Below are 24719 nucleotides of genomic sequence, written 5' to 3' on the forward strand. Positions count from 1 at the left end.
GCAGGCGGCTGGGAGGGGAAAAGGCTAGGCGGAGAGCAGGAGCGGGGGGGCGGAGGGACTGGAAGGGGGAGTTGAAGGGGGGGCCGGCAGGCGGTGAGGGGGGGGGCTGAAACAAAGAGCTGCCAATCACCCTGGAGGCATACCCAGCTCCGGGAACCAGGGGCACTGGGGAAGAGTCCTGGAGGCCTCCTTGCCTCCTGCCTCTTCCTAATGGTGCTCTCCCCCAGGTGCCTCCCTCTCTCCCGGCATCTCGCTGTTGGGGGCTGCTACCGAATGCTACTGTTTTCTGGAAGCCACAGTTGGGGAAGGCAGGAACCCTTGGCGGGGCAGTGCCAGACAGTGGGCATTATTCCACAGCTGGCATGAGAGAATTCCAAGGGAGTGGCCGAAACTAGCTCGCTGTAGTGCCCAGGGGATGGCCGCATGGCATGAAGTTTGCTGCTCGGATAGAGCAAGTGCTCTTTATTGGGGGAGCGGGGGCATGACTTGTGCTTGCGCCTCCGTTTTTCCCTCATTCCTAGGAAAACTTCGAGTCTGGAAGCGTCCGCTGGGAACTGGAGGGAGAGTCTAAAACAGTGGTCAGTGAGGTTGAAGAAATCAGGAAAGAGGAAAGGGACACCAAGGACAGGAGTAGACCAAAGGACAGGCCAGGGGCCGGGGGCCAGACTGGGAACACTGGGGGTACCGGCGGACAGGCCGTGACCCGGATGAAGCAGAGGGGCGCCTCTGTTCCCGTTACCAAGGCAACAGCCCGCGAGCCCCACCTCCCCTTCCCCCACTCAGGCCCAGCCCGGCCTCGCTCCGGCCGCCGCCACCGCCCCTGTTTTGTTTCCATGGCAACAGGAGGCGCGGGGCCGGTTCCAAACATAACGCGCTGTGGAAAACATGCAGCTCGGGGGACCCCCCCCACCCCCACCCCCGCAGCCCCCGCTCGGGGCCGAGCCCTGCGGGGCCCCCAGAGCAGCCCAGACCTCGTGCAGATTTGCGAGGGCCCCCAGAGCCCGTCCAGGAGCACAAAACCCCCCTCTCCTAGGCCCGCCGCGCCTTCGGGGGTTCAGGGCTCCCCTCGGCCGAGGTACCCTGACTCTCCAAGGCGCGCCGCGCTGAGAGCCCTTCCCCCCTTCGCGAGCCACCTCTGGATCAGGCGGCGTCCGCCCTCCCCCGAAGCCCTCGGCCCCGCCCCACGCCGTCAGGCAGCCTCTCTGGCCGGGATAAGCCGCGCCCTCCTGAGGGCCTCCCCCGGCTCTCCACTGCGATCCGCCTGAGGGGCGGGGGGCGGATCCGCACAGTGGAGGGCGGAAGCGCGGGGGGAGGTGCTTCCGGGACAGAGGGCGGGCAAGATGGCGGCGCCCATGGAGCTGTTCTGCTGGTCAGGGGGCTGGGGCCTGCCCTCAGTGGACCTGGACAGCCTGGCCGTGCTGGTGAGGAGCGGCGCCGGCGCCCTCTGCTGCGCCCTGGAGGACTGGGGAGGGGGCCCGGACTAGCCGGTCATTCGAATTTTGCCAGGGCGCCTCAGCACGCGTGCAATGGGGGAAACTGAGGCCATCAAAGAGCGTGACTGGCCGGTATAGACTCAGTGTCCTGTGTCGTAGCAGCCTAGGTTTTGTTTAGCGATGGAAAGAGGCCTGATCAGGGGTTCAGAAGATGAGTTTTAGTTCTTGAACATCCATTTACTGGCTCTGTGACCTTGGGACGATCCCTTCTTTCTGGGCGCTGTTTCTTCATCCAGAGGTTTACTAAGGCTGGACGATCTCAGGGTTCTCCGGCTCGGCATTGCTGCTTTCTCCTCAGCCTCCTTTTCCTCCTCCTCAATCAACAGCATTTACTGAGTTTATTCTTTATTTAACCAAAGGGCCCACAGCCAGGCTCTGTAGAAAATGCTTTGGAGCCAGGCAGACTAGTTCACTTCACACATTCACTCACTCATTTAATAAGCATGTATTAGGCCTCTTCCAAATACTAAACATTGGCATGCAAAGATGAATAGCATTTGGTCCCTCCCCTGAAGTTGTTCACAGAAAGATAGACGTGTCAGCAAATAAGTGTAATAAAATGTTCAGGTGCTAAGTTATAAGTAGGAACAGGCCATAGAGACTGCCCAGGAAGGAATGGTTAGTGCTTCCAAACGAGGCTAGGTGTTCACCAGGTAGATGGCAGGAGAGGAGAGAGAGGGAAGGATTTTCCTGGCTGACTTGTAATCATGGACATGTCCATAATCTCTGTGAGCCTTGTGTTGCCCATTGTAAAATGGGAACAGTAATGTCTACCTCTTTTTTTGTGAGGCAATTCCTAAACATAGGGCATAGCACAAAAGGTATTCAATAAATGTTATTTCTTTTCTTGATTCCCCTGTGGGGGCCATGTCCCTGGCCTCTCTGCCTTCTGCTTCCTTCCCTGCAGACCTATGCCAGATTTACTGGTGCCCCACTCAAGGTGCACAAGATCACCAACCCCTGGCGGAGCCCTTCAGGTACCCAGTGTCCCTGGGGGGTGAGGAAGGGAGTGTACAAGGGGAAGAGCAGGAGACAGACAGGGATGTGATGCAGTTATGTATGGATAGGCAGCTCTCTGGTGGACATACTTCTTTCTCAACGTCAGGAACTCTGCCTGCCCTTCAGACCAGTCATGGAGAGGTCATCTCAGTACCACACAAGATCATCACCCACCTTCGAAAAGAGGTAGGTGGCTTGGGTAGGGGGGCTGCCAGTGAGAGACGTTCAGTCAATTCAGTGCAACACACATTTATTGAGTACCAAATATATGCCAAACCAGACACAGGGGACCGAGCTTCAAGGAACATATAGTCTGGTTGAGGAGACACAGACGTGTTGCTGTGATGTAGTAAGTAGTAGGGTAGAGATTCAGCTAGGCCACTGTCAAGGCATCTGGAGGCACAATGACTTCTGCCTGCTGGGTGAGGAGGGAGAGATGAACAGGCTGATGACACATGGAAGGGAAAGGAGAGTAGGAGAGAACAGTTGGCTCAGATGAGGTCCTCAAAGATGAGACCAGAAAAAAAAAGGTGGCACCAGACAGGGATTGCTAAGGGCCATTGCCCTTTTTTCAGGGACCAGGTTGGGCTTTATAATATGGGGCTCAGGATGGACGAGGCTAAGAGCCAGGGTGGGGAAGTTGAGAGAGCATTACGAGAGGATTGGGGAGGCCTAGGCTGTGCTTTTCACTGTCATTGGCTGTGTGACCTTGAGCAAATTGCTTAACCTCTCAGAGCCGTAAGCTTCTTATTTGTAAAACTATGGGGCTTAGCCAGGATGCTTTCCAAGGGCTCTTCTAGTTTCATGGTCTAGTTCCAAAAGTGAACATATTGTCAGAAATGGGGCCCTCATTCATTTCTACTTTCCCAAAGGTGGAGGAACCAGGGAATTAATGGAGGCTTGAGAGGGGATCCAGGTAAAAGCCAGAGTTCCTGGCGGGACTGGGCTATTGTTGCCTTATGTATGAACACAGCTTTCCCAGTTTCCAAAGAGTTTTCTCCTAACACAGCCACACTGAGAGAAAGATTATTATCCCTATTCCATGAAGGAGAATGAGGCTCAGAGAGATTTAAGGATCACACTCAAGAGGTTATTTGGGGACAGCGTTTACTCAGGATGTGGAGGAGGGTGCTGAGGAGCAGATACTGGAGCCTACAAGGTGTGGCAGGCTGAGACCTGGGGGTATGGTTGGAATGTGTGTGGTGGTGGCGCCTGGGCCATGGAATGACATAGAAGAAACACCCAAGAGCTGGGCACTGGGGCCCTAGACGTGGGTTCACTGGGTCTTGGGAGCATGAGGATGGCGTCCCCTAGTACCCGAGGCACTGACTGAGGCCCAACCTGCATCTGAGCTCCGCTCTGCTAGTTTTGTCTGGATCGGAGAAGTTACTGTTAGAAAGTTGCCGTCAGCAGGCATCCTGCCAGCTTTCTGTGGAAACTCTGGGAGCTGCTCTTGGTTTGTGGCTGGGCCTTCTTTCCAACTCCCAATGGGCGCGGGACCTTGACGGCCAGCAGGCTCCAAGGTCCAGGCTTCCCGCCAACAGCAACAGGCTACTGACTGGGCCCAGGCAAGGGGGCCTCAGCGAGCAAAGCCCCACACTCTACCTCTGCTACACTCAGAGGTCAGTGTGGGTGGTGCCAGACAGGATGCCTCCCTCCTTGAGGAAGTGTCCCTGGAGTCCTCCAGCATCCACCTCACAGTGGATGTTTCCTCCACAGAAGTACAATGCTGATTATGATCTGTCAGCCCGGCAAGGAGCAGACACCTTGGCCTTTATGTCTCTGCTGGAGGAGAAGCTGCTCCCGGTGCTGGTGAGTGTGCCCAGACCTCCCAGCATGGGTGGTCAGTGGGGGAGGGGGTCGGGCATACACACAGACACCCCCTCACACGCCCCCCACAGGCTTGGAGCAGCGTGGGGACCAGAAGCCCACCCTGGGTCAGGCAGGTGCACTGGCTCAGACCTGCTTCTTCCTTCCTATACACCCAATCCAGATACATACTTTCTGGGTAGACGCCAAGAACTATGTGGAAGTAACCCGGAAGTGGTACGCAGAGGCTATGCCCTTTCCCCTCAACTTCTTCCTGCCTGGCCGCATGCAGCGGCAGTACGTGGAGCGGCTGCAGCTGCTGTGTGGGGAGCACAGGCCAGAGGAGGAGGAAGAGCTGGAGAAGGAGGTACCTCTGGGACAGGGGGCTGTTGTATGAGAGGAGTCCCCAGGGCGATGGCCAGGAGTGGGAGTGCCTGGCAGGGGAGGTGGCACTGTTCCCGCAGCCGCAAGCTGACCTGGTGTCCCCCTATAGCTATACCAGGAAGCTCGGGAATGCCTGACCCTTCTCTCTCAGCGCCTGGGCTCTCAGAAATTCTTCTTTGGAGATGCGTGAGTCTGACTCCCGGGGAATCATAGGTGGCTTGGAAGAAGGTACAGGTTCAGACAGCCACAGAGGCTAGGGTGGGCTCAGGCTCTGGAAAAGAGGTCCTCGGGACAGACATTGGATCTGGTGACAGTGGGGCTGTGTGTGGGCCCGGAGCCGCCTCAGTGGTACAGGAGGGTGGGAGGGCCGCCAGGCCCAGGAGGGGCCTGCTGGGCTGTGGGGCACTCAATGTGCCCTTTATGCAGCCCTGGGATAGAGTCCCATTCAAGGCAGGCTGGCGCCACCTGGGGCGCCTTCCCCACACCAGGACCAGAACTGTGTGTCCTCTCTTCCCCTGCTGCCCAGAGCCTACCTTTCCAGGGCCGACTCTTCCTCCGACTCCATCTGTCCCCCTTCTCCATCCCACCCTTTCTCTCTGCTGCAGCCCCGCCTCCCTGGATGCCTTTGTCTTCAGCTACTTGGCCCTGCTGCAGCAGGCGAAGCTGCCCAGTGGGAAACTGCAGGCCCACCTGCGGGGGCTGCACAACCTCTGTGCCTACTGCACCCATATCCTCAGCCTGTACTTCCCCTGGGAGGGAGGTAAGGGGCAGATGGGTGGGGGGTGGGCGCTAGCTCTGCGGAGAGTGGGCAGGGATCCAGAAACCAGCCCCCCGACCCACCTTCCTTCCTTGCCCCTCAGCTGAGGTGCCACCTCCACGCCAGACACCAGCAAACCCAGAGACTGAGGAGGAGCCATATCGGCGCCGGAACCAGATCCTATCCGTGTTGGCGGGGCTGGCAGCCATGGCGGGTTATGCCTTGCTCAGTGGCATTGTCTCCATCCAGCGGGCACCACCTGCCCGGGCCCCACGCACACGGGCCCTGGGCATGGCTGAGGAGGTTGAAGAGGAATGATTTATCCTCATGCTCCCAGGACTGATTTTTCTACTGTCATGCATTCCAGAGGCTCCTGTGTTTCCCCATTGTTGGTATGGCTGGAAATGGGGTCCCACCCCCAGAATAAAACTGCTCACACTGACTGGGATCAGACATTCTCTCCTTTAAGAGGCTGCCATTTTTCCTCGCTGGACCAAGGGGGCCATCTGGGTGCTTGAGTCTACCCACTGGTGCTTGACTTCTTTCACTGCCTGTGCCCTGGTGCTGACATCTGCATGGACCTGGTTCTGCATCTCCAAGAAAGACAAGCACTTCCCAGTTTTGGGTTCAGCTTTCCTAGTCTCTTCCTTTCCTTAATCTCTCTTGCCATCCACCCCCCCACCCCTGTGTTGGTACAGACAGTGAGCTCACCCTGGGCCTGGGCCCAGTTTCCACAGGCAACCAGCACACAGCACACGCTCACACAAGCATGGGGGTGGAGGACCACTGGGGCCTCCCGGTCCTTTCCCTAGGGGCCTCCAGCCCCTGGCACCAACTAGAGGGGAGAGTGAGTCACCCAAACCACTGCCTCTGGGCTTACGTCACGTAAGCTCCCCCCCAGTCCTGCTGTACCCTCTGTAGCCACAGACAGCATGTGAGCTGACTATCCCTTCAATGTCCATGCTGAGCCTAGGCACCTGCTTGGGTATCTGTCCCATCACTGGCGACGCCACAGGTAGGTGTGAATGGAGTAGCCAGGTGAGATAGCTTCCACGAAGCCCACGGCAGGATCCTTGATGGTAAGAGGCACATCCTTAGAGGAGCTGGGGGAGATGGGGAGGAGAAGCTGAGAGTGTGATCCTGCCAAGCCCACCGTCTTGTCCTCAGCCCAGTTCCCAGGCCTCACTGCTCTCACCGGTTTAGCACGACCACAACTGCAGAGCCATCGGGATGTATCAGTGCCACTGTGTCCAAGTCATTCTTCTCACTGGCAACCAGCCCCACTCTCTGAGATCCCTCAGGAATGAACTTGCTGAAGTGGGAACAGGCATCGTCAGGGACCCCAGCCCAGCTCCCCTGGCCCTGAGGGCAGCTCCCATCAGTCTCTCACTTAAGAAGTCATCTTCCCTACCACCTACCCCCTCCCCCTAGAACCCTTCCAAAGCTCTGCCCTAACTCTCCAGGCCTCAAGCTGTGCGGCTGGGCGTGCCCTGCCCTCCCGCCTCCCAGTCCCAGCAGCGGGCATTCAGGGATTGTCTGTGTCTCGAATGCCAGCTAGTCACTGCCTGCCTAGATGGTGCAAGGGGGACATGCATGCTGCTCCCAAAGTTCCCACCCTCAGCACCTTCCTGCCTCCTCACTGGGGCGGGGGGAGGGGGGAGAGGGGGCGGGGATACAATCCCAGTGCAGGAGATGCCAGGACTGGTGCGGAGTGGGGGTGCCTGCCCTCCACTCACCTGAAGTGGCCAAGGTGGTAAAACATGGGCTGTTTGTAAAATGTGTCCTTGGCGATGTCCACAATGATGGGGCTGTCGACAAAGTTGCGCACCCAATTGGGTCCCCCCTCAGGGTTTAGGGCGAGGTTCCAGTCAGTCCAGCCGACCACATGGTAGAGGAGGTTCTAGGGTAGGAACAGGGCAGAGACAAAGGCCCCCAGTGAATACAGTTAAGTGTCACATGAGGGAGACGGGCTATGGTGCCTCAGCCTTTGTGAGGGGAGTAATATCTAAGGAGCAAGGGTTTGTGAGGACAGAGGCATCGCCAGAGAAGCTGAGGAGTCTGAGGCAGATGTAACCGCTCAAGCATTTGGAACGAGGGTGACGGTGTGCAGATCTGTGAAGGGAAGGCAACAGAGGGGATCATGATATCCCAAAATTTGCTCCAAAGAGTAAGCCAGCTGGGGAAAAGCTGGAGAGGAGCCTTTGGTGAGACTAGCAAGGGGGCTGAGGTGGTCTGCTTTGCGGAAAGGGAGACAGGTGGTTCACCGTGATGATGCTGTGGCTGTACTGCATCCCTCGATCCCAGGAGCCCAGCCGCACGCTCTGCTCCCAGAACTTGGAGCCCACACAGGCCTCTGAGGCAAAGAGCATGGTGTCGGGGAACAGGCGATGTGTCTCCCCCAGGGTGGCTTTTGCTGGAGCCAGAAAGTCCAGGTACCAATGTACAGCGATGCCATGAACATACTTAGCTGCTTCTGGGTCTGCCAGCACCTGTACAGGGAAAGGGAAGGACTACTGGGGAAAGAGAGCCACTGAGCCTGGGTCCTGCACAAAGGGTTCTGGAAGAGGCATAGGAGCTGAGAAGTGGGCAGTGGGATGAACACAACTTAGAGGGGGTTAAAGTGACAACCGTGGAGATTCATGGGGCCCTGGAGATGCAGAGGGGGATCGCCACCACCACCAGCACCCCAGGGGTGCCACCTGGGCACCTGGTCCCAGCCAGGGTGCTCTAGGAATCAAGAGTTGGGGCAGGGAAGGCACTCTGTTCGGGAGCCAGCCATTCGGATGCTGGGCTTGGGGGTCACTAGGGCACCCATGGAGCTCCTGGTCCTTACCACCTGGGCCCAGTGGGGCAGCAGCAGGCGTTGGTCATCTAGCATGAGCAGTCGGACGTTGCGGTGTGTACTGTTGGCCAGGGTGGGGCCCAGGTCACGGGCGATGAAGTCTCGCTGGTGTTCAGGGGTGAAGCCCAGGCACTGGAAGGGGTACCCGCTAAATAGCCCTGCAGAAGGCTCGTTCTCAGCTGTCACTGCCCAGAACTGTAACTTGTGCTCAGCATAGGCATCCAGGAACCTGGCGAGGGAAAGGGTGTGAGTGATCATGGCCAAGACAGGGAACCAAGACCCTGGGGAATAGGAGGCCTGACTGGGTGGGGGAAAACTGAGGGGCCTGAGTCTGAAAGACCCAGAAGGTAGAAAGGTGAGCTGAGGAGATCTGGAGGCGGAACCAGATCAAGGGCTGGGACGTAGACCAGGGTGTCCAAGATGGGAGGCTGGTCTGGACCCCATGGCCCTGCTGTTCCCTTACTTGACAAAGTATCTGGCCCAGGTCTGGTGGTAGAGATCCCCTGGATGACCCTTGAGTGTCCCCTTCCCATTCACTGCCCCATTGGTCTTGAGCCAAGTGGGTGATGTCCAGGGACTGGCAAAGAGTGAGACAGGGCGCTGGGCCAACTCCAGGGCTCGGTGAATCAGGGGTATCTAGAAACAAAGGTGGTGAGGAGAGAGACATCCAGAGTTGGAACATAAACAGACTGGCCCACCCAGTGTATCAGGCCTAGCTATCAGCCTCCTCCCTCCCACCCCAGGACAGAACACAGAGAGCAGAGGGCACATTCTATGTCTCTCTGCAGACTGCTCTAGCCCGAGGCCTCTCAACCACCAGGCATCAATGCCACCGGGGCCTGAGGCAGCCAGAGTGGCCACCTTGAGCTTGACATCTTCCTCTGGCAGGCTGAAGTTGAGCAACTGGAAGTCATCAGGGGTGTCCGCATAGGTGTAGGTGCGGATGGAGAAGTCACAGCTGGCCATGGGGACCCGCATGATGTTGTATTCGATTCCTGCAGAAAAAGAAGACCAAGATATGTGTGTCTGAGTAAGTAGGAGAATGTGGGGCACTGTCTACCACTTGCCAGTCCTAAATTACTGAGGGCTGAGAGTTACTGAGAGTTACTGAGAGTCTGAGTTGAGGGCTAAGGGGAACTTGGGCTCTGGGTGAAGCGCAGACCTTCTGAGCCTGAGAGGCCCCAGGCACTCAGCAGAAGATGGGTAGGACAATCTTTTTTTTCACTGGGCATTAAGAGAGACCCATATGTCAGGGATGGGTGGATGTCAGGGTCAAAGGAAAGGTCAAAGTGTCAATTGCACTATGTCATCTTGTCCCCTTCCTCCTTACCTTCTTTAGAGAAGTATGATTTGAGTAGTAAATCCCGTGCAGGAGGTGACAGGGCAAGGATGTTGAGAGCAGCAGCATCTGTCACGGCCCCTCCAAAACCCTTCACTTTCTGGAACTTCTGATCTGGCTGCAGGGTCAACAGCAGCCCTGAGGACATCCGCAGGGAATAAAGGGTGTCAGTGCACAGGGGAGAAACTCCATGGTGACTGCCGGCATGATTTAGCTCCAGGAGGACCCCAGCCTGGGTGAGGGGTGTAGTGGTTACCTGTGCCTGTGCGGTTGGCCTGGATGGTCCCCAGACTCAGCTCCATTCGGCGCCCACTGCGTGTGCTCTCAAAGCGGCTGAAGGTGCCAGGGTCAGGCAGGGTCAGGGGGTCAAGAGAGTCACAGTACGTAGCATTGCAGACACAGACCACTGAGCTGTAGCCAAAGCTTTTAGGGCTGCAGGGGCGGGCACCTGGGAGGGAGAGAGCACAAGAGAGGCAAGGGCTGAAGGAGGAAGATGGGGAGAAGGGACACACTAGTTGGAAGGAAAGACTGAATACTGATTTCAAAGATTCTCTTGATGTACCCCACAGTTGATCTCAGTCACTCAAAAGCGTTTAGTGAGCATCTAATGAAGTCCACCACCGTATGTCAGAGACTACCAAAGGAACATAAGGCAGAAGGGGGCCTCGGGGCTCCCTCCCTCCTCCTTGACTCACCTGATGCCCACGACATGGCCTGAAGTAGAAGCAATCCCATGAGACTGGGAGCCATGATGCCTACTCTGTCCTGGGGCTTGGGACACTCCTGAGAACAGAATGAGGAGAGGCTAGAGGGCAAGCCCCTCTCCACCTCTCATCTACTCTCCCAGGCAGGGCTCGGCTGCCTGTGGGCACCCAGCCTAGTCTCCCACCTTTAATAGAATGGAACAAAGCCCACAGACACCTGGGTCCAGACACCCTCCAAGCCCTCTGCTAATAATAGCGCTCTGCCCACCCCGACCAGGACCCTCCTCCACCCCTCGTCCTAACCATTTCTCCCTCAACCTCACCTTCCCTCCATCTGTCCCTCCATCAAAGGGCCGTGATGGCCTGGTTTCAAGGAGAGTGTGTCGTTCACTGAATTCCAGAGCCTGGAGCGCCAGGATTCCAGAAAGAGCGACAAGACCATTTGGGAGCCCTGGCCCACTCACCTCTCTGGAAGGACTTGAAAACACCATCACCAGATGAGAAGACTGCGGGGTTCCCAAACCTCGGAGGGATAGAGTATCAGCTAAATAAAAACAGGGGTGCAGGAGCCTGAGGTAGCCATACGTACCAGGTGAGCCCTGCGAGTTAATTCCGGCAAAATGGAGTGGATGTGTCACGTGATAACTATGGGAGAGTCACATGACACGAGAAGTGAGGCAATCGCAACCATACTTGTAAAGGGCAACTGACTGTCTTCTGGGCTGTTGGTGATTATACACCGTATGAAATTCTGGAAGGCATGTATGGATGACAACTTTAGGAAGAATCTAGATGAAAGATCTGAATGAAGGATTGGGTAGAGGCTCCCGAATCCCAAAGGATGGGAACCACAGCAGGCACATTGCTTTCTTGAGAAAAAATTTTAGTCATGCTAATAAAGGTGATACTAATAAAAGAGGTTCACTGTGCAAAATACTGAGGCCAAAATACTGAGAGATGATTAAGAAGTCTTTGCCCTATCGAGGTTCAGAAGGCTCATAAGAGTCAGACTCTTACACGGATGGTAACAGATAAAGACAACATTGGTAACAGGTGTGCACAGAGAGGCCCTTCATGCTGGGGTTATCCTGGAAGGTTTCATGGAGGAGAAGAGGTGAGGTTTAGGGAATATTAACCAGAGAAGTGCAGGGACGATGGGCCCTGGGCAGAGGGACAGTGCTTCTCCAGTCCTCACTTGTTTCATCATCAGATGCAGATGAGAAGGAAATCACAGGACAGGGGGGTTGTGTAAAGTAGTTCAGAAACTGGAAAGTGTGGTACGAAGCTGCATCCTCAGTGGATGTGACAAGGGGGTTGTCCATGGTGTTGCCTCATGGGCCACATCATATTGATTCAGTGGGAATGACACAGAATTATGACCTGACTGACTACAGCTCTCTGAGCCTACTTCGTCACCTGTAAAATGGAGGGAATACCACCACCTCACCAGGCCACTACTGAAATCAGGGAGATAAGCACAGTGCCTGGTACAGAGTAGACACTTGGGAACCACTTGTTTGCTGTGCCTTTTTGTTTTTTTAAATTATCTCAGTGAAGTCTTTCCAGATACACTCCAGGCAAAATTGACCATTTCTTCTTCTAGGTTCCTGTAGCCTTATAGGAGCTATAGTCTCACTGAGACTATACTGAATATAGACTATACTGAATACAGTCTCAGTGAGACGCGCTTGGTTTGAATCCTGGCTCTACCACTTACTGGCTGTTTGACCTTCAATAAATTACTTAATCACTCTAAGCCTCTGTTTCCCGTCTATAAAAGGGGAGAGAGAACTCCTATCTCACAAAATTGTTGTGAGGTGGAAGTATGATAATGTGTGTCTAGCACACTGCTTGGCACCAAATACTGCAACAAGTTAGGGCTGTGTTTATGGAAGGAGCTTGGAGCTCCCCAAAGGAATGGCTTACTCGTTCTAAGTAGAAGACCTGGCACAGGGTGGGTAGGTGCCAGCTTGTTGCATTGAATTGAACCATCATCACTATGTCAAATCAGCCCCATCTAGACTTCCTGTTTTTCCAGGAAATGCTGCACAGGGCTTGTTCTTGGGAAGAGCGCAGGTGATCTTACTTCCCTCTAGTTCACTCACTCCACAAATATTTATGGATATTAAGTACATACTACATTTGCCCCTACCTCCTCTGTTGGCTTTGTTTATTTTTTAACATCTTTATTGGAGTATAATTGCTTTACAATGGTGTGTTAGTTTCTGCTGTATAACAAAGAGTATCAGCTATACATATACACATATCCCCATATCCCCTCCCCCTTGCGTCTCCCTCCCACCCTCCCTATCCCACCCCTCTAGGTGGTCACAAAGCACAGACCTGATCTCCCTGTGCTATGTGCTCTGTTGGCCTTAGAGCCCCACCCCCCTCCCTGTTTCCCTCTGCAGGCACAGAGTTTGTGAGTGTCCTGTTTCTTCTCTCACAATGTGGTTTGCCCTTGAGGCTTTTATATTTTATTTTCTAAATAAAGTTGGTTATAATAAGGGCTAATAATATTTATTGAGTACTTATTCTGTGCTACTTTATGCTCATAGTCTCATTTTATTCTCATGTGGCAGATACTATTATTTTCCCCATTTTAGAGATGAGGAACCTAAGACTCTGAAAGGTCATGAAGTTGCCCTAAGTCGCTTGACTACTCAGCTGTGGAACCTGGATTTGTAATGAGGGGGGGTGGGCACATGGCCCCTCAGCTCGCGGCTGTTAGCCCGAGACCCTGAGCGCCACGGTTAAAGGTCTCGCTCCACCAACAGTCAGCCTGGCAGTGGTCCTCTCAGCAGAGAGTGGGTTAGGCCGAGGCAGATCTCGGCCTTCTCGCCGGGACCCTCCAGGCCCTCCAGCCGCGGGGCCAGCGGGTGAGCTGGGGTGCCCCGGGGACAAGCTGAGGGCTGTGTCCCGCAGAGCTACAAGCCCTCACCACAGCCACCCACTGGCCAGGTCCAGGCCTCAAAGCAGCAGCAAACCTCTGCCCCATCCCCCCCTGTGCAGCCTAATGGCAGCGGCGGTCTCCATGGGTCCCAGGCCATGGAGGCCTCAGCAACTGCAGTATATGGACACTGCCATTAAGGTAACAGCTTCAGGGACTTCCCTGGTAGCATCATGGTTAAGAATCCACCTGCCAATGCAGGGGACATGGGTTCGATCCCTGCTCTGGGAAGATCCCACATGCCACGGAGCAACTAAGCCCGTGCACCACAACTACTGAGCCTATGCTCTAGAGCCCGCGAGCCACAACTACTGAGCCTGCGTGCTGCAACTACTGAAGCCCGCACGCCTAGAGCCCGTGCTCCACAACAAGAGAAGCCACTGCAATGAGAAGCCTGTGCACCGCAACGAAGAGCCCCGCTCTCCGCAGTTACAGAAAGCCTGCGTGCAGCAACGAACACCCAATGCGGCCAAAAATTTAAATTAATTAATTAATTAAAATAAATTTTTAAAAAAAGCTAACAGCTTCAACCAGCTTCAGTTTCTCCCTTCACATTTCTAAGACTGGTACAGCTTAGATCAGTTGTCTCCCGCTAGGAGGTGGCCAGAGGTCAGGGTTAAGCTGCAAGGACACTGCACATCATTATTTGAGGTCCACCTCTGTGGTTGGGGCTATTCTCAAAGAAGGGCAATCGTTGTGAGCTGGGAATTCACCTGACTGGTATTTGCTACAACATGTATTCCTATCAATTCTATACAAATCATTCTCTCCAGTGTAAATGAAAAGCCTGAGGGCCGGCTGGGTCCCTGGGCGCCTGGCTCCCTCAGTGATGATGGCTGGGCAGGGTCTGGGGACCTGGCCCTGAGGGTGCCGCCAGCTGAGATCTGCCTCTTCAGCAGGGCCTGGGCACTGGCAGTAAGACCCATACTGGGTGCTGCACCAACGCTCCCGGCAGGGTAACTGGCCCTCACAAGGACCCCCTCCTTTAGCCAGGGCCTAGACCTCAGAGAGTAAAGGTTGAGCCTTTGGGACCTTGCCCTTTCTCGTCAGAATAGAGAATAACATTTGTTTCGGTGGAGGTTTACAGGAATGCTGTGACCTGACCGTGACCTGACCTCAAGAACAAAGGATCTGACACCAAAGAAGTCTGCAACAACTAACCACAGCCCTCCCTCACCTTTCCTATAAATGAGCTTTGCTGAAAGCTTTCTTTCCGGGAGTTCGGGTTTTTAAGGCATAAGCCACCGGTCTCCTTGCACGGCCCTGCAATAAATCTTTTTCTCTCCAAACTCCGACGTTGTGGTATTGTTTGGCCTCACTATGCGTTGGGCACACGGACTTGCGTCCGATAAGATTTGTATCCAGGGTCCTATGACACAAATGACACATTTGATGAGTGCCTCCAGTGTGCCAAATATTTTCAAAAGCTGCTGTGCTGGTCTGCAGCGTCTGTTTTGTATTGTTTTAAAATCGTCCCATGTTTTCTACACGTGTTTTACCTGCTCAAAATGAAGCCCGGGCTTCCCTGGTGGCGCAGTGGTTGAGAGTCCGCCTGCCGATGCAGGGGACGCGGGTTCGTGACCCGGTCCGGGAGGATCCCACATGCCGCGGAGCAGCTGGGCCCGTGAGCCATGACCGCTGAGCCTGCGCGTCCGGAGCCTGTGCTCCGCAATGGGAGAGGCCAAAACGGTGAGAGGCCCGCGTTCCGCAAAAAAAAAAAAAAAAAAAAAAAAAAAAAAAATGAAGCCCAAGTTGGCTTCTGAAGTGCTGGCTACGTGGCAACATTTCTGGATCTGTGTTCTTCAAAGGCATTGGTCAGGGGATAACTTGTCAATAATGAAACAGAATCCAGGGCTCCCAGGTTGGGCAAGATGGATTGATTTTCAGCTGGGGAGAGGCAGGTCTGCCTCTCTTCCCAAGCTTCACTCTCCCTGTCCTGGGAGATCTCAGCCCAACAGCCTGAGCACCCCTTTTCATAAAAAGTATTTCCTCACATACTCTCTACTATCCTGAAATGAACCTATAGATAATATGACTTACCTACACACATAATTTAAGAGAATCAATATAGTTGCCTTAATTGGCATATAAAGGAAAGATAATGGGACTATTTTTTATAGCAAAATATGTTTTCAATAAGTAAATGCTTAGGCATGATTACCTACAAGACATTATAAAATAGTCAGATATGTACTAACCTAAATGGAATAAATTAGGATTTAACAGAAGCAAAAACAGCCCATGAATTAATAATTTCAATATGTAAGTTTCATCATATGTCATTTTTACAATACGTAATTATTATTGTGTTGCAAAAACATAAAATATATGATAAAACAAAATGCTTAAAAGTCAATCTTTATGAATAAGATTCAGTGCATTCCACATGTCTTCACAAATTCACTATTTGATTCTAGGCCTTAGCAATTCAGTAAGGAAAAGGACAGTCTTTTCAACAAACGGCGCTGAGATGACTGGATATCATGCAAAAAGACAAACTTAGGGACTTCCCTGGTGGTGCAGTGGTTAAGAATCCGCCTGCCAATGCAGGGGATAAAGGTTCGAGCCCTGGTCCGGGAAGATCCCACATGCCGCGGAGCAACTAAGCCCGTGTGCCACAACTACTGAGCCTGCACTCTAGAGCCCATAAGCCACAACTACTGAGCCCACATGCCACAACTACTGAAGCCCGTGCGCCTAGAGCCTGTGCTCCGCAACAAGAGAAAACCCCACTCACCGCAACTAGAGAAAGCCTGTGCGCAGCAATGAAGACCCAAAGCAGCCAAAAATTAAAAAAATATATATATAAATAAATAAATTTATTTTTTTAAAAAAAGATAAACTTAGACCCTTACCTCACTCCATAATCAAAAATCAAAGCAAAATGGATCACAGACTTAAATGTAAGAGCTAAAATGCTTAATTTTCTGGAAGAAGGAAGGCTAGGAGTAAATCTTTGTGACCTTGGATTAGCCAGTGGTTTCTTTTTCTTTTGTTTTAGGCAACAACAAACACTTGTTTTCTCACATAGTTTCTGTGGGTAAGGAATTCAGGAGTGGCTCATCTGGATGGTTCAGACTTGAGGCTTCTCAAAAGACTGTAGCCAAGATGTTGGTCAGGGCTGCTATCATCTGTAGTAGGCTTGACTGGGCTGAGGCTCTGCTTCCAAGTTAAGCCACTAACATAGGTGGTGAACTGGGGCTGGTTGTTGGCAGAAGGCCTCAGTTCCCTACCATGTGGAATAATTCATAGGGCTGCTTGAGTGTCCTCACAACATGGCAGCTGGATTCCTCTCCAGTGAGTGATCTAAGAGATTGTAAGGCGGAAGCCACAAGGTCCTAGCCTCAGGAGTCACACATTATCATTTTCACAATACCCTATTGGTTACACAGGTCTTCTATACAGATGTGTGGGGGGCAGAGGGGCTAAATAAAGGTGTAAACACCAGGAGGTGGGGATCATTTGGGGGCCATCTAGGAGGCAATCTGCCATAGTCCGTCCCCTGGCTTCCCATAAGTCATGTCCCTCCCACATGTAAATACTATTACTTCCTCCCAAGGTTCCCAGAAGTCTCATCTTCTTATAGCTTAAGTCCAGAATCTCTTTAGACAATGTTTTCTTATTTATGATTCCAAAACACAAATGACAGAAGAAAAAAAAGATAAATTGGACTTCATCAAAATGAAAAGTGTTTGTGTTTCAAAGGATGTCATCAAGAAAGTGAAAAGACATCCCACAAAATGGGATAAAATACTTTCAAATCATATCTCTGATAGAGGCCTAGTATCCAAAATATATAAAGGACTCTTATAACTCAGTAATTAGAAGATAACCCAATTAAAAAATGGGCAAAGGACTTGAATAGATATTTCTCCAAAGATAATATAAAAATGGGCAACAAGCGCATGAAAAGATGCTTGACAACATCAGTCATTAAGGAAACGCAAATCAAAACCACTATGATGGGCTTCCCTGGTGGCGCAGTGGTTGGGAGTCTGCCTCCCGATGCAGGGGACGTGGGTTCGTGACCCGGTCCGGGAGGAACCCCCATGCCGCGGAGCGGCTGGGCCCGTGAGCCACGGCCGCTGAGCCTGCGCGTCCGGAGCCTGTGTTCCGCAACGGGAGAGGCCACAGCAGTGAGAGGCCCGCATACCGCAAAAAAACCCAACACTATGAGATACCACCTCATAGGCACTAGGATGGCTATGATCAAAAAGACAGACAATAACAAGTGTTAGCAAGGATGTGCAGAAATTAGAACGCTCATATGTTACCGTGGGAATGTAAAGTGGTGCAGCCACTTTGGAAAACGGTTTGGCAGTTTCTCAAAATGTTAAACATAGAGTTACCATGTGACCCAGCAACTCCATTTCTAGGTATCTCCTTAAAAGAAATGAAAACATTTGTCCACCCGAAGACTCGCACATGAATATTTACAGCAGCGTTATTTATGGAAACAAACTAAATGTCCATCAGCTGGTGAATAAATACACAAATAGTGGTATTTCATTAAATGGAATACTATTCAGCAATAAAAAGGAACAAAATGCTGATACATGCTACGATATGAATGTACCTCAGAAACATCATGTTAAGTGAAAGAAGCCAGACAAAAAGACCACACATTGTGTGATTCCATTTATATGAAATTCCAGAGTAAGCAAATCTGTAGAGACAGAAAATAGATTAGTGCTTGTCTGGGGCTGGAGTGGGAATGGAGATTAACTGTTGCAAAACTCTGTAAATTTACTCAAAATCATTGAACTGTACACTTAAAAGGAGAAACTTTTATAGTATGTAAATTACACCTCAATGAAGCTAGTAAAAAACTTTACTTTTATTACATGTTTGCAGTTGGTTCATTGCTTTTGCAGGTACGCTACTGCATTGAAACTCTTTTAAACGAAGTATATTGCATAGCTGGAAGTGCTCTAATACACTGAGTAGACAGATGCAATAATGTCAAGACAATGTATTTTATTTAAGCTTCCTTCTCCATAATGATCTCCTCCTAAATTATTGGGCTGTTCCAAAAAACAAAAAAACACCTTGTAAAACTTTTCTGCATTATTAATGAAGTCCTGCTGATTTATATTTGATTTTATATTTGCATACATTGTTGTTGTTGTTTTAATAAATTTATTTATTTATTTGCCTGCATTGGGTCTTTGTTGCTGTGCATGGGCTCTCTCTAGTTGCGGTGAGTGGGGTTTTCTCTTGTTGCAGAGCACGGGCTCTAGGCGTGCGGGCTTCAGTAGTTGTGGCACGTGGGCTAAGTAGCTGTGGTTCGCAGGCTCTAGAGCGCAGGCTCAGTAGTTGTGGCGCACGGGCTTAGTTGCTCTGTGGCATGTGGGATCTTCCCGGACCAGGGCACGAACCTGTGTCCCCTGCATTGGCAGGCGGATTTTTAACCACTGAGCCCCCAGGGAAGCCCTTTGCATATATTGTTGAGCAGAACATCCCAAAGTCAAGTAGAATGAGAGACAATTCTTCTTTGTGCAGGACTGTCCTCCATGTTATAGATGGTCTACCTTTCCTGTCCTTCCACTAAATCCTCAAAGTGCCTCCTAATCCTGGTCTCCACTAAAGAGACGTTTCCAAAATGCCCGCTAGGGGGTGACTGAGAACCACTGCCCTTAGGGGAGTCACCTAAAACGCCCAGGTTGCAGTAGCCACTAGGGACGTACTAGGTGGGCACAAATGCGTTCCTCGGTCCCCTTTGCACAGCACTTTTATTTTATTTTGTATTTTTTTTGGCCGTGCTGCAAGGCATGTGGGATCTTAGTTCCCAGACCAGGGATCGAACCTGTGTCCCTGCAGTGGAAGTGCGGAGCCTTAACCACTGCTCGCCAGGGAAGTCCCTGCACAGCACTTTTTTTTTTTTTTGCGGTACGCGGGCCTCTCACTGCTGTGGCCTCTCCTGTTGCGGAGCTCAGGCTCCGGACGCGCAGGCTCAGCGACCATGGCTCACGGGCCCAGCCGCTCCGCGGCATGTGGGATCCTCCCAGACCGGGGAATGAACCCGTGTCCCCTGCATCGGCAGGCAGACTCTCAACCACTGCGCCACCAGGGAAGCCCTTGCACAGCACTTTTAAAAGACTTAGCTAAACACCAAGGGAGAACAACTGGGAAATAAATATAAGCGAAAAGCAGAAATACAAAAATAGTTTGGCTGACCCAGCACAAGAGTTCTGATCCCACTTCAGCCAGCCCTGTGACAAGCTGTAGGCTTGGCTCAGATAGCAAACTCCAGCCCTGGAGCCTGGCAAGTACCATGTCACGGGCTCCTTGCTCTTTGGGTCTCAGATCAACTCCCCAAGGAGGGTGCCTCCTTCCCAGTCCCACTGTCACCTCCATGGTCAAGTCAAAGAGAGACACTCTTATGCCATGCATAGCAGAGTAGGTGCTCAAAAAATACTCAAGAGATGAATGAATGGATAAACCTTACCAGTCAACCTGGAACCTGTCCTTTCAGCTCTGGTTTCTGATCTGAAGATACACCACTCCTCCTGATTACTGACATCAAATGACTTGTTTCTCGGGCAATTGATTTATTGATTACGGCAATAAAGTTAGTTTGATTAACCAACTCTTTTAAAAAAATATTTATTTATTTGGCTGTGCTGGGTCTTAGTTGCAGCACGTGGGATCTTCGTTGCGGCATGCGGAAACTTAGTTGCAGGATATGGGATCTAGTTCCCTGACCAGGAATTGAACCTGGGCCCTCTGCATTGGGAGCACGGAGCCTTAGCCACTGGACCACCAGGGAAGTCCCTGATTAACCAACTCTTAAATAATAACCATAGCATACTTGTAAAGCCCAGTGCAAATGGAAAGTATTTGTACCTCACATGCTCCCATATAATTTTTCTCAAGATACCAACAGCCAATCTTTCATGAGTGCTTATTACATGCATTAGCCTGACAACCCCATGTTACAGACGAGAAAACTGACTTAGGTCAAGTGAGTGGCAGAGTCAAGCCTAAATTCAGGTCTGTCCTACCCTGAAGCCCAAGCAGCTCTTAGCCATCATGTCATACAGCCTCCCAGATATTTCAGTTGCATATTTTTAGTCTTCTGTAAGTTTATAAATGGTCACAGGGCAAATCTCATGGTTAATATTTCTCTGAAACTTTAAAACTCTTCACTTAGAGACAAGCACAGAATCGGGGCTCAAGTTTACTGAATGAATGAATGGGTTAAGGTACCAACTGCACCTTCTCGCTGTTTAAGGTCCTGCTTGTCAGTGTTTCAGAGACTGTCCTTGGTGTGGTTTGAAGCAAAGGAGTGGTGAACTTCAGGAAGAATGAAGTTAACTCTGAACAAGACTATTACAGTGAGAGTGAGACCTAACTAAGGCGATTTGGTGGAGGCAACAGGAAGTATGATTCAAATACTGAACAACTGTGAGCCTGCTCGCACATTCCTTATTGTTCTGAGCTTCCCATGCAGGGTTGTAATGAGGCTCATTGAAGAGAACAGTATCTGAGAAGGGACTTCCCCGGTGGTGCAGTGGTTAAGAATCCACCTACCAATGCAGGGGACAGGGGTTCGAGCCCTGGTCCGGGAAGATCCCACATGCTGTGGAGTAACTAAGTCCATGAGCCACAACTACTGAGCCTGTGCGCTAGAGCCCGCGAGCCACAACTACTGAGCCCACACGCCTAGAGCCTGTGCTCTGTAACAAGAGAAGCCACTGCAATGACAAGGCCCTGTACCACAAGGAAGAGTAGCCCCCACTCACCACAACTAGAGAAAGCCTGCGCGCAGCAACAAAGACCCAACGCAGCCACACACACAAAAAAAATCTGAGATGTTCCTTGTGAACTGTAAAATTCCATATAGATGGCTGGAATTATTACTGTTATTGTTATCCAGGCTTCGTTTCTTCCCTCCAGGTACAGTAGAAGGAGTCTTCTGTGCGAGGCCTCTACCTCCACCCTTGCTCCCTCCAGCCGCCACCATTTCTCTCCTGTTCCCCTCAAGAAGAGGCAATAAGGAAGGGTGTTTCAGCATGAACACCCGAGTGATTATACAGGATTGAAATCCTTGCTTCATTTCTCACTAGAACTGAGATATTGGGAAGTTTCTTGACTTCTCAGAGCTTCAGTTTTCTCATCTCCAAAACTCTTGCCTCATGGGTTGTTATGATGATTTCATGCAACAATGCATGTAATATTACTCAGAGCCAAACCTCTGGAATGAGTTGCTACACCTCTCTCCACTTCCTACACTCCACGGGCTGATACTGGGCCCTCCTGGCTCCAAAACTGCTCTTGCCAAGGTCACTAATGATCCCTCTGTTGCTAAGTCCAATGAATAGTGCTCAGCCTTTTTTTTTTTTAATATAAATTTATTTATTTATTTATTTCGGTCTGCGTTGGGTCTTTGTTGCTGCGTGCAGTCTTCCTCTAGTTGCGTCGAGTGGGGGCTACTCTTCGTTGCGGTGCATGGGCTTTTCATTGCGGTGGCTTCTCTTATTGCGGAGCATAGGCTCTAGGCACAGGGGCTTCAGTAGTTGTGGCTCGCAGGCTCAGTAGTTGTGGCGCACAGGCTCAGTAGTTGTGGCACTCTGTGGCATGTGTGATCTTCCCGGACCAGGGCTCAAACCCGCATCCCCTGCATTGGCAGGTGGATTCCTAACCACTGCGCCACCAGGAAAGTCCCTGCTCAGCCCTTATTCGACTGGACTTTTTACCTCCTAGAAGCACTCTCTTTTGTTTTCATGACTCCACACTGTGCTGCTTTGGATGTCCTCCCACTTCTTTGGCTGTTCCTTCTCTTTTGCAGGCTTCGCGTCCTCTTTCTGTCGTTCCTTAGGGTTTTGTCCTAGGCCTTCTCTTCTCATACGTCATGCTCTCTCCACAGAGATAATCCATGGCTTTGACTAACCTTCTAGCTGTTTTCTGGTTCCACAATCTCCACTTCCAATCCCAATCCTTCTCCTGGGATGGACTCTGTGATGTGACTCTGCCCTCCAGACCTTTCCTCTGGGTGTCTCACAGACACTTCAGCAGGACCATCATGAGAGCATCATCTCCTCCAGCCAAACCCACTCTTCCTCCTGTGTTTTTTTTCCCCATGAATAGAACCTCTTCCTCACAGAACCTGGGGCTCATCCTTGACTCTGTCCTTTCCCTGTACCCTTCTCCCTGTCTATTCTCTTCTAAGCTACTGAAACATCTCTTGCTTGGCCTCCTACACTCTACTTTTCTCCTCCAATCCATTCACCAAGAACTGGATGGTCTAACTAAAATACAAATTCTGAAGCTACCACTCTCCCTCCTAAAATCCTTCAACGGCTCCACACTGCCTTTTAAGAGGGCTACCGGGACCTGGCATCTTTGTTCCAGTCTCATTTCTCACCTCTCCACTTGGACCATATGCTCCAATCACATTTCGTCTAATAGGCCACATTCCATCTTGCCTCTCTGCTTTATGCTATTTTCTTCTCCTCTCTTGAAAAAAAATGAATAACTATTCTTTTTCATCATTAACTTCTCAGCCTTAATGTCCCTACCATCAGTACCATTTTCCTGACACCCCTGAATGAGCTGGGCACCCCTGCTATGTGCTCCCCAAGACACATATTTGACAAATCATAATTGGGCATCTACTATGTGCCAGGCACTGTTCTAGACCCTGGAGATACAGTAATGAATAAGATTATAAAGTCCCTGGCCCTATGGAGCTTATGTTCTAGTGGTGGTGGAAGACAAAAAACAGGTAATTTCAGGTGGCCGTGAGAACTATGAAACAAAATAAAGGGGAAGGGGAATTTCCCTGGCGGTCCATTGGTTAAGACTTAGCCTTCCAGGGATTTCCCTGGTGGCTCAGTGGCTAAGAATCCGCCTGCCAATGCAGGGGACACGGGTCTGAGCCGTGGTCTGGGAAGATCCCACATGCCGTGGAGCAACTAAGTCCATGCACCACAGCTACTGAGCCTGTGCTCTAGAGCCCACAAGCCACAACTACTGAGCCCACATGCCACAACTACTAAGCCCACGTGCCTAGAGCCTGTGCTCCGCAACAAGAGAAGCCTGCGCACCGCAACAAAGACCCAACGCAGCCAAAAATAAAAAAAAATTAAAAATAAAAAAAAAGACTTAGCCTTCCAATGAAGGGGGTGCCGGTTCAATCCCTGGTGCGGGAGCTAAGATTCCCACATGTCTTGAGGCCAAAAAACCAAAACATAAAACGGAAGCAACATTGTAACAAATCCAGTAAAGACTTTAAAAATGGTCCACATCAAAACAAAAGAATCTTAAAAAAAAAAGGGGAGTAAGGAAGCTGGACAGAAGGAGTGAGTGGGACAGTGATAAGCAGTGAGTTTGGAGTAAAAGGTTGGGGGTCAAGTTCTTCTGCAGGGCCTTGGTGGCCACAGTGAGGAGTCTGAATTTTGCTCCAAAATGGAAATTCACTGGACATTTTGGGGCAGGGAAGTGACAACATCAGATATATATTTTTAAAAGATCACATTGGCTGCTGTGTAGGAATCAGACTGTAAGGGGCACGACGGAGACCAGCCTCCAATTACAGCCTGCCACAGACTGGCCCCCTTGTTCTACATCCTTTCTGCCTCAGAATCCTCCCAAAGGCTCTTTCGTATGCATCACTCTTCACCTCCATTTAGCCTAGGTAGTGCCTATTCATCTTTCTTTCAGAACTCAGCTCATATGTCATTTTCTCCAAGAAATTCTCTCCTTTCACACACACTCCTCCTGTGTGTGAGGAGCCCTTACATCTCCTTTGTAGCTCTTATTACATTTGTAATTAATTGTACAAATGGTTTAATGTCAGTTATAGCACCCAGTAGCCTGCTAACTCCTTTGTCTGCTGATCTGTCCGTGAGAAAGCCCAGTAGGGCGGGGATCAGTCTGTATCCCCAGTACGTAGCACAGCACCCGGTGCTCGTCCCGTGCTCATTGAACATCTGTCGGATGATTGAAGAATGGATAAATTACATAGACTTTCTTTCCACTCCACCCCTCAAAAAAGCAAGTGGGTAGAAGAGGATTTGAAGATTTCCCCCTCTTCTTCATTAGTAAAATACAACCATCCCTACAATTAATAATAACAATGATGATAAAAAGGTGAAGTGCAGACGCAGGGAAAGGAGAGTTAAGATCCCAAAAGTGCAAAATCCATTACGCCTACCGTCGGCGAAGCGAAACAGCAGCCCCAAACGGAGGCGAAGGGAAATCCCAGAGCAGCCTGCAAAGCGGGGTGGGCGGGGCGGTAGAAGGGGGCTCAGCAGAGCTAGGCTGCACTGCACCACGCGCAGCCGCGAGCCCCGCGGGGCCAGCGGGGCGGGGCCGGGGCCTAGCTCAAGAAGGGAGACCCCCGAATCGTCAGGAGGCGGGACGCAGGCCCTTTCCTCACGTCCTATTGGTTGTGCTGGGGACGGACTGTTTTCGCTGACCAGCCGTAGCCCTAATAGG

The 24719-nt window shown here is 51.3% G+C and overlaps 2 protein-coding genes across 9 annotated transcripts; one reads left to right on the plus strand and one right to left on the minus strand.

Moving 5' to 3' along the window:
• Positions 1–1302: 1302 nt before the first annotated feature.
• On the plus strand, positions 1303–5887 carry MTX1 (metaxin 1). Its single transcript, XM_060011872.2, has 8 exons — positions 1303–1421; positions 2401–2470; positions 2599–2678; positions 4212–4304; positions 4486–4668; positions 4795–4871; positions 5291–5445; positions 5546–5887. Exons 1-8 carry the CDS (start codon positions 1341–1343, stop codon positions 5758–5760), a joined length of 954 nt encoding a protein of 317 aa, XP_059867855.2. The 5' UTR covers positions 1303–1340; the 3' UTR covers positions 5761–5887.
• GBA1 (glucosylceramidase beta 1) lies at positions 2727–24497 on the minus strand. Of its 8 annotated transcripts, XM_060031086.2 has the most exons (13): positions 24436–24497; positions 10792–10871; positions 10319–10406; positions 9880–10071; positions 9615–9761; positions 9146–9279; positions 8748–8920; positions 8276–8513; positions 7707–7931; positions 7179–7342; positions 6638–6754; positions 6420–6545; positions 2727–2910 (listed from the first exon to the last, which is right to left on the minus strand). In XM_060031086.2, exons 2-12 carry the CDS (start codon positions 10816–10818, stop codon positions 6440–6442), a joined length of 1611 nt encoding a protein of 536 aa, XP_059887069.1. In that variant the 5' UTR covers positions 10819–10871; positions 24436–24497; the 3' UTR covers positions 2727–2910; positions 6420–6439. The 8 variants fall into 8 exon arrangements, with proteins under 8 accessions (XP_059887069.1, XP_059887059.1, XP_059887093.1 ...); XM_060031076.1 differs by lacking the exon at positions 24436–24497 and having other exon boundaries at positions 2727–2907; positions 10792–10953; XM_060031110.1 differs by lacking the exon at positions 24436–24497 and having other exon boundaries at positions 2727–2937; positions 10792–10953.
• Positions 24498–24719: the final 222 nt, after the last annotated feature.

This window comes from Delphinus delphis, chromosome 1 (genome assembly GCF_949987515.2).
Source record: "Delphinus delphis chromosome 1, mDelDel1.2, whole genome shotgun sequence".
NCBI lineage: Eukaryota > Metazoa > Chordata > Mammalia > Artiodactyla > Delphinidae > Delphinus > Delphinus delphis.

Coding starts and splice junctions, on each gene's coding strand:
- GBA1 (XM_060031086.2), bottom strand. CDS start 10,818: ATGGTGTTTTCAAGTCCTTCCAGAGAG. Junction 9,762..9,879: donor GGCCAACCGCACAGGCACAG/GTAACCACTACA, acceptor GGATGTCCTCAG/GGCTGCTGTTGACCCTGCAG. Junction 6,755..7,178: donor TACCACCTTGGCCACTTCAG/GTGAGTGGAGGG, acceptor TTCCCACTTCAG/CAAGTTCATTCCTGAGGGAT.
- MTX1 (XM_060011872.2), top strand. CDS start 1,341: ATGGCGGCGCCCATGGAGCTGTTCTGCTGGTCAGGGGGCTGGGGCCTG. Junction 1,422..2,400: donor TGGACAGCCTGGCCGTGCTG/GTGAGGAGCGGC, acceptor CCTTCCCTGCAG/ACCTATGCCAGATTTACTGG. Junction 4,872..5,290: donor AAATTCTTCTTTGGAGATGC/GTGAGTCTGACT, acceptor TCTCTGCTGCAG/CCCCGCCTCCCTGGATGCCT.